The sequence below is a fragment of the Callorhinchus milii genome, unplaced genomic scaffold, assembly GCF_018977255.1.
Source record: "Callorhinchus milii isolate IMCB2004 unplaced genomic scaffold, IMCB_Cmil_1.0 Scaffold24, whole genome shotgun sequence".
Taxonomy (NCBI): domain Eukaryota; kingdom Metazoa; phylum Chordata; class Chondrichthyes; order Chimaeriformes; family Callorhinchidae; genus Callorhinchus; species Callorhinchus milii.
In genome coordinates this window covers 565,532-573,045 of record NW_024704765.1, presented here as the reverse complement: position 1 = coordinate 573,045, position 7,514 = coordinate 565,532, and the positions used below count along the sequence as shown (strand labels likewise).

The 7,514-nt window shown below is 49.7% G+C and overlaps 1 protein-coding gene across 1 annotated transcript; it reads left to right on the top strand.

Annotated features, from left to right (window-relative positions):
• Positions 1-4,295: 4,295 nt before the first annotated feature.
• On the top strand, positions 4,296-7,225 carry cunh1orf158 (chromosome unknown C1orf158 homolog). Its single transcript, XM_042343771.1, has 4 exons — positions 4,296-4,412; positions 4,972-5,151; positions 5,916-6,090; positions 6,753-7,225. The coding sequence occupies exons 1-4, from the start codon at positions 4,296-4,298 to the stop codon at positions 7,223-7,225; spliced, it is 945 nt and encodes a 314-aa protein (XP_042199705.1).
• Positions 7,226-7,514: the final 289 nt, after the last annotated feature.

Genomic DNA, 7,514 nt, shown 5'->3' with positions numbered 1-7,514 from the left:
GTCGACATGCTCTAAGCACTGAGCTACAGGACTGCACTGTACTCCACTTCGCAGAACGAAAAGTGCTTCTTTATATCGTCGACATGTCCAAAGACTTTGCAGTAATTGCTGTCAAGCGTATTGACTGCTTTTGTGCAAACATGGCACCATTTTTCACACAGCATTGTCCCACAAACAGCCAGGAAGTAAACAACCAATTTTATCTGAGAGATTGTCGGCTGAGACACCTGGTGAGAGAGAGAAACTCCCTTCTCTTTGCTAATAATAGCATCACCAGATCTTTAACATCCGCCTGAACAGGCAACCACAGGACCTCGCTTTAAAGTCTCATCTGAAGGCTAGCGTCTCTGAGAACGTGGCTAATTCATAGAGATAGAAAAAAGGCCATTCGGCCCATCCAGTCTGCACTGAGTCTAATCCTGCTCCCTCTCTCTCTCTCGCTTACCTCACCCCCACACACCCACAACCACACACCCTTTAATACTCCTAAAAGTCAGCCCTCCATACAATGCCCCTTTAAGGGATGTGATGGACATGGCCTCAACAATGGTTTACGGCAGAAAATTCCAACTGTTCTTTGTGTAAAGACAGAGAGCAATCGGAAGGCACTTTTTTCATTCTCTTTGTGATTACCGAGTGACACCTGACTGGCCTCCTTTAGGGTGCAGATCCCTGACTGGGACATCCTCCTGACGTGATGTGAAAGACGCTATATAAATGTAATTTGTTGTTGTTAGATCCTGTTGAGATCCAGAACCCTGTCCCAAGTCCTGGCACCTCAGTGCTCTGGATTTCACCATCAATCCACCAGAGATCAACACTCACCCTTAGAAGAATCAGGGAATCGTGAGTAGGATGGACGGCTTCCTGGAGGAGCAAACACCAGGAATGTTGTGTGTCTCACAAACAGTGATGAAGTGTTTGTGAGAACAATGGACCTCCCTCAACAATGGAAACCATTACCCTTTCCCCTGGTGGACAGATTAGCTGTCAGGGACTGGCAGTACGAGGCTACATTAAGTCAGCTCACAGTTTGGTGCAGACGCACATGTCAAAGTTTGAGCTGGTCCCAGGAACCAGGGACCTGTGCTCACAGTCCAGGTCGACACTCCAGGCTGGTACTGGGGAGACACTGCTTTGTTGAAGGTGCGATCCCTTGGATGAGATGCTAACCTGAGGTCCCACATCAACAACAACAACAAGATTGCATTTATAGAGCGCCTTTCACGTCGGGAGGCGTCCCAAGGCGCTGGGCAGTTGGGTCGGGACCCGAGCAGTAGGGAAATGGTCAGGATGAGGGGAAGGAAGGGAGGGAGCGAGGAGGGGGTAGAGAGGGGAGGTGAAGGCACGGTTGAAGAGAAAGGTCTTGAGACTGGCCTTGAAGGAGGAAAGGGAGGAAGCGGCGAAGGCACTGGGGGATGGAGTTCCAGAGCCTAGGGGCTGAGAGGCTGAAGGCCACCGATGGTAGGGCGGTTGGGGCGGGGGATGTGGAGCAGACCGGAGCAAGAGGAACGGAGGGTACGGGCAGGTAGGTAGGGGGATAGTAGGTTGGAGAGAGCGAGACCGTGAATGGCCTTGTAGGTGAGGATGAGGATCTTGAATTCGATCCTCTGGGGGATGGGGAGCCAGTGGAGGCGAGCGAGGGTGGGAGTGATGTGGTCACGAAACCTGGTGCGGGACAGTACATGAGCTGCAGAGTTCTGAATGACCTCTGAATGGCTTGTAGAGGGAGGTGCCGGGAAAGCCGGCGATGAGAGAGCTCCCGTAGTCCAGCCTTGAGGTGATAAAGGCGTGTACCTGTTCAGGCAGACATTACAGGTCCCGTTTCTCAATTGGAAAAGATGAGGATTCCAGTGTCCTGGACTCCTGGATAAATCCCACCTCATTGGGATCTTGCTGGGTGCAAAATGGTTGTCATGTTTACCCACAAAACACAGTCACGAGACTGGTCAACAGTGTATTGGAAAGAACGTTGAGAAGCTTTGACTTGAAAGCATGCTAAAATTGGAAGTTAGAACCAGAAACACAGCCCGGAGCCATTCAGCCATTTTTCCATGTTGTTGTTTGCTCCACCAAGAAGCCTACTCACGATTCCCTGATCTTTCTCCGCTCCCCTCTTATCCAATTCTGTTTTAAATGCCACATTAAATGGCTCTGACTCTAACAGCCACACTCCCCCCACCCCTCCAAAAAAAATCATTGACCCCTACCCACCCCCCACACACTCACACACTCTGAGAGAGGAAGTCCTTACAAATCTCTCCTTTTATGCTTCCCCACCTCCCCACCCGCCCCCATGAAGGCTGCTGTACAAATGCAAGTTGTTGTTGTTGTTGTTGTTAGCCTCCCTGGTTACAAGACAAGCCAATTGAGAACTTTTATTTGTTATGAACATTTGTGGCTGGTGTCAATCGTCAGTCGCTGAGCACTTCTCAACCCGGTCAACCAACCCCTTGTCTCCAGCTCCACCAGGCAGAGGACAATCTGCAGGGACAGGACCAGGTCGCCACCTGCTGGACCACAAGCCTATTACACAGGCTCAGCACAAACCTATTCACTCTCAGAACGTTCTCCTCAATCACTTTGTCAGAACAATTCATTTGTTTTCATTTTCCAATGCAATTAAAAATATCTACATCTAGAGCTGGTGAGGCAAGCTCTGAGATTCTGCAGCTAGGACCATATACACAGTCGGTGGCTAATGGCCCCTAGTTATTATATAAGAGCCAGGGTGTAAGAGTCTATCATAAACCAGGCAACACCTCCAGACAAACTGGAGTGAGATATAGAAACAGGAGTAGGCTATTCAGCCCCTCAAGCATTTTTCACCATTTTATAAGATCATGGTTGATCTATACCTCAAGTCCAGTTGTCCGCCCTTTCCCCATATCCCTTAATACCCTGACCTAACAAATATTTATCCACCGCCACCTTGAAGAGACAAGAATGAGAGCAGGCCGCAAGGCTCAGTGTTGAAAGTAGAATCTCCACGTTGGCATCTCTCGAATGGGGGTCACACCGGGGAGATGCTAAAATGTTCCAAATGCCCTGAGGGTGGGTGGAAACTGAGTTTGAGAAAGGGATCCTATCCCTCCAGCTCAGTCAGAGGAGAATCTCGACTGTCAGAGCACAACCCCACCTGCGCCCCCCACCCCGCTCAGGTGGGAGCCCAGCCAGACAACGCGCATTACCAGGCAAGGTTGGTCGCTGTCTCTCATTTCAGCATCACAATGTTAACTAATTAGCCAACCCAGAGAGGCAAGAATTTCCACAGACCCATGACAGTCATATGTGCCGTCTCTGAGCATGTTTAAACAACAACAACTTGCATTTATACAGAACCCCTCACGCAGGGGAGTGTCTCAGAGCGCTTGATAGTGGCGCAGCACAACCCCCAGTTAGTATTTTTAACTAAAGGAGCTGAGGATTAATTGTGATTCCTGCTGCGAGTGGCTGGGTCTCGCTCACTGTCTGTGGGAAACGTTGGGGGAGATCAACAAGCGACGGATATAGCAACAATGAGGAGCAGAGAGAGAACTTTGTGGAGTCCCTGTAGCTCAGTGGTTAGAGCGCTCGCCTCACAAGCGAGAGGACTGGGTTCAATTCCCAGGCAGGACCGAAGCGTTAGACAAGTTTCCTTACTCCACACACACACCTCTATTTACCAGTAAGTAGGAACCCGGTTGTTAGGCAATTGGTGGATTACTTTTCCAGAGATAAAAATCCCTTCAAAAAAAATTAAAAATAATTATTTGGTCACTCAACCCATGACTGTTTGTGGGACGCTGCCACGTTTCGCCCACAAAATATACAGTCATTACACTTTACAGTATGTTCTGTGAAGCGCTTTGAGACGTCTCGAAGACATGATAAGGCGCTGTATAAATGCAAGGATTATTTAATAATTATAACTCACTTTAAAATGTGGTATTTCTTGACCAGGTTACTTAATAACACCATTCTAGAACACTATTCCAGAGTAGTTTGCACAGAATTGAGCCCTCATCCCCATCCCACCCCCAGTAACTGGCCTGCATACCATTCCTTAGCAAGGAATATTAGGAAATTAAGGAAAACCCTAAGATATATTGCAAATGGGCATCATAGGAATATTGGAAAATTTACAATATACATAACCGGAAGCACAGAGAGGGACAGAGTAAACGATGACAAACGGGGCTATGAGGTGGCTGAGTGGGGTATGGTTGAGGAGTTGGTGTCACATTGAGGAGACAGTCTCCATGGAGACGATAAACAGGTGAGAGTGACACAGAGTGTGAGAGCTCAGGCGAGGCATGGACCACGGGGATCGCTTCCACTATCATCCGTGGGAAACACCCAGTGGGTGGAAGATAGAAAATCAGTATAACAAGAAGGTGCTGGTGGGGAACTGGTATGAGGAGAGACTGAAGGTAAGAGAGGAGCATCAGGCAAAGGCTCCATCTCTCACTGACAGCCTAACTCTTCATCGCTCCCCCTCTCTCCCCCAGCCCTCCTAGGTCAGGCCACAACACAAACGCCTTTAAAATACATCTCATTGGGAAGTAGCTACGCAGTGAGCACCCTGCACTAAGCTCTGTTCTATACCCACAGCTCCCTGCACTGCACTGCATTGCTCTGCTCTGCGCAACACTGAGCAATACATCTTACATAACATTCACAGGAATATATATTACGTAACTTACACAACCTGTATTATACAATACCGAAAAGAGAAGGGAGTTTCTCTCTTTTTCTCTCGCTTTCTCTCTTTCTCTCTCTCCTACTATCCCAGCCTACTAAAATTAAAATACTTCAATAAAATAATTAAAATAATAATAAATCTCAAATAAACTTGGTCACTCAATCAACCACTGTTCGTGGGACAATTGCTGTGCCACATTTGTCCACAAAATACACATTTCACAGTAAATCCTGTGAAGCACTTTGAGACGTCGGTCTGACAAGATAAGGCGTTATATTAAATGCAAGGATTATTATCGTTGGGTTTCTGTCTCTGGCTTGAGCCCTAGGTACAGATTGTTGCATGTTTTCCTTCAGTTTCTCAGGAGCTGTTACGTCCCTAACACTACATACAGGACTTCCTACAAACGCTACCCGAAATATGAGGCAAACTTCAACCAGCTGGCGCCCTATCGGATAAGGAATGAGGTGAGAAAGAGCAGTGTGGGGGCCGGGCACTTGTACATCTTTCACACAGGGTCATACCCGACCCAGCGATGATGGAGATGTCCAAGAGAAAGAGGAGTGTGGTGTTTGCTGTTAGTGACCGAGGTCACAGTCAAAGAGAAAGGTTTTAAAGAGGGCTTAAAGGCAGCGATGGGGTAAAGGTGAGGGTAAAGGGAATTGGGGGTGATTAAAGGCAGGGAATGGGGTGGGGGGGGAATTGAGGTCAAAGTAATGGGAAAGAGATTACCCACCACCTGTTCAACTCAATCGACACTGAAATAGCAGCGTGGGGGAGCGGGGCAAGGAGGCATGTTGCCCCCGACACTAATCAAAAGACTGAGGTGGAGAATTGCTCCCATCTGCTTTTGAACAGATCTTTAATAGAACAGATCTGAACCGGTGATCAACTTAACATCTAATCCAAAAGACGGCATCTCCAAGAATGCAACGCTCATTGAGTCCTGCACTGGAACATCAGTCTGAGTCGCGAACTGGAAGGTCAACCTGAGCTTGAGCCCACAACCTTCTGCTCCCCCGCACCCTCCCCACCCACCCCCACCCCCCAACTGAGGTGAGAGCCCCCATTAAGATGGTGCCTTTCACACGCAGCGAGACAGTGGCAGCCGGTGATCTCCGTACACTCTCAATGTCTTGACCTCGCCCCACCCCCACCACCACCCCCACCCCAAGGCCTCACTCCCCATTGTGAGGCCACCCTGACCTTGCTATGTATCCTCCATCCCCAGGGCATTCCGCACGAGATCCTCTTCAAACACAACAACATACCGTCCTCCTGGTACCTGGTCACACACTACGATGAGAACTTCAACCAGCGGCCCAACCCTTGTGTGCCTCCGTTGCGCAAACTGAAAAAGATCGACCAGGGCTGGGTCCCCGAGAGGTTGGACTTCCCCCTGGCAGGTGAGCTCTTCCTGTGCCTCGATGCGCTGGAATGCTACCCTGCGCGAGGAGCACTATATAAATGCAAGTTATTGTTGTTGTTGTTGCCTGCTCTCAGCTGTATTTCCCTGCAGCAAGGCCAGCGACTGGGAAGCTGGGTAGTTTCGGGGGTGATAATGGGGAAGGGGGTGGCCGAGGACTGCAAATTACGATGTTTCCTGACAGATTTCATCAACTCTGTTAGGAAAGGTCAGAATAGTTGGCCCCGATCGCGCGGTTTACAGACCAGGAGCTCGCTGGTTGGAATCTGGCTCCCTGCTGAGTTTCCTGGTCTCAGTCAGGGCTGTGTCACTGTGATCGGAGTTGAATGGCTGACTACACTCGGCTGAATTGTCGGAGATGCCGTTCTTTGGATGAGATATTGTTCCCATCGCTGTTCGGGTTAAAGACACTGTTGGCAAAGGGAAGGGAGTATCTCCCGGTGTCCTGGCCGGCAATGGCAACCCCCAAGTGCTAAGGGACGCCACCCTGAGCTATATAAATGCAAGTTGTTGTCGTCGTTATTTGGAGCCAGTAAAAGGGGCGGGGCTCTCTACCTGTTTGGGTGGTGCTGAGGGTGGGGCCAGAGATGCACGTTCTCACAGGCAAACTCTTGGTATTCCTGTTGTTTGTGTCTTTCTCAGTGCCTCCGACCAATTTCGGCCTACTGCAGGAGAAGAAAGTAAAGTGGCAGATTAAAGAGCCCCCCATATACAACTCGGTGTACACCCTGTCCTATGGCCCCCAACCCCACTTTGCCCTCCAGAGCTCAGCATTCGCTAGACGCCGCATCCAGCAGCCCATCAGGGACCGGATGAGGCAATTCTGTGCATCTCTGGCCAGGCCTGGCATGCCTGAGTGTGAGGAGCATCAGGGCAGAGACTGCTGTGCCCAGGGCTGCTTCCTGCCACCTTCTCACAATCTCGAGCAGCAGGAAAACAGACCGATCAGAGACTCACCTATCTGCCAGCAAAGTGTACCTGAAATTCCCTTTACTAATAAACCTATTAAGAAATATTTCCTCGTGTCTGTCCTGAAATTGTCATTGATACCCCGACCCCGTGCCTTCATCCCTGATCGCTGCCCTCACCCGCTGACCATGTGCCCTCACTCCTGACCCCAAGCCCTCACCCCCTACCATCATCCCTTGTCCCCATGCCCTTTATACTCTGACCCCATGCCCTCACCTCTGACCCCCATGCCCATACCCCCTAACCCCTTACCCTCTTGTCCCGCGGCTTTGACGCATGTCCCAGTTTTCTCTCTATTCCCCGCTAGAAGGTCACCTCCGTCCCCGCAAATAATTCCTCAAGAAAAAAAACTAATAATAATGTGGTCACTCAATCCACGGCTGTTTGTGGGACGCTGCTGTGTGCAATTGACTGCCATGTTTTGCCCACAAAATA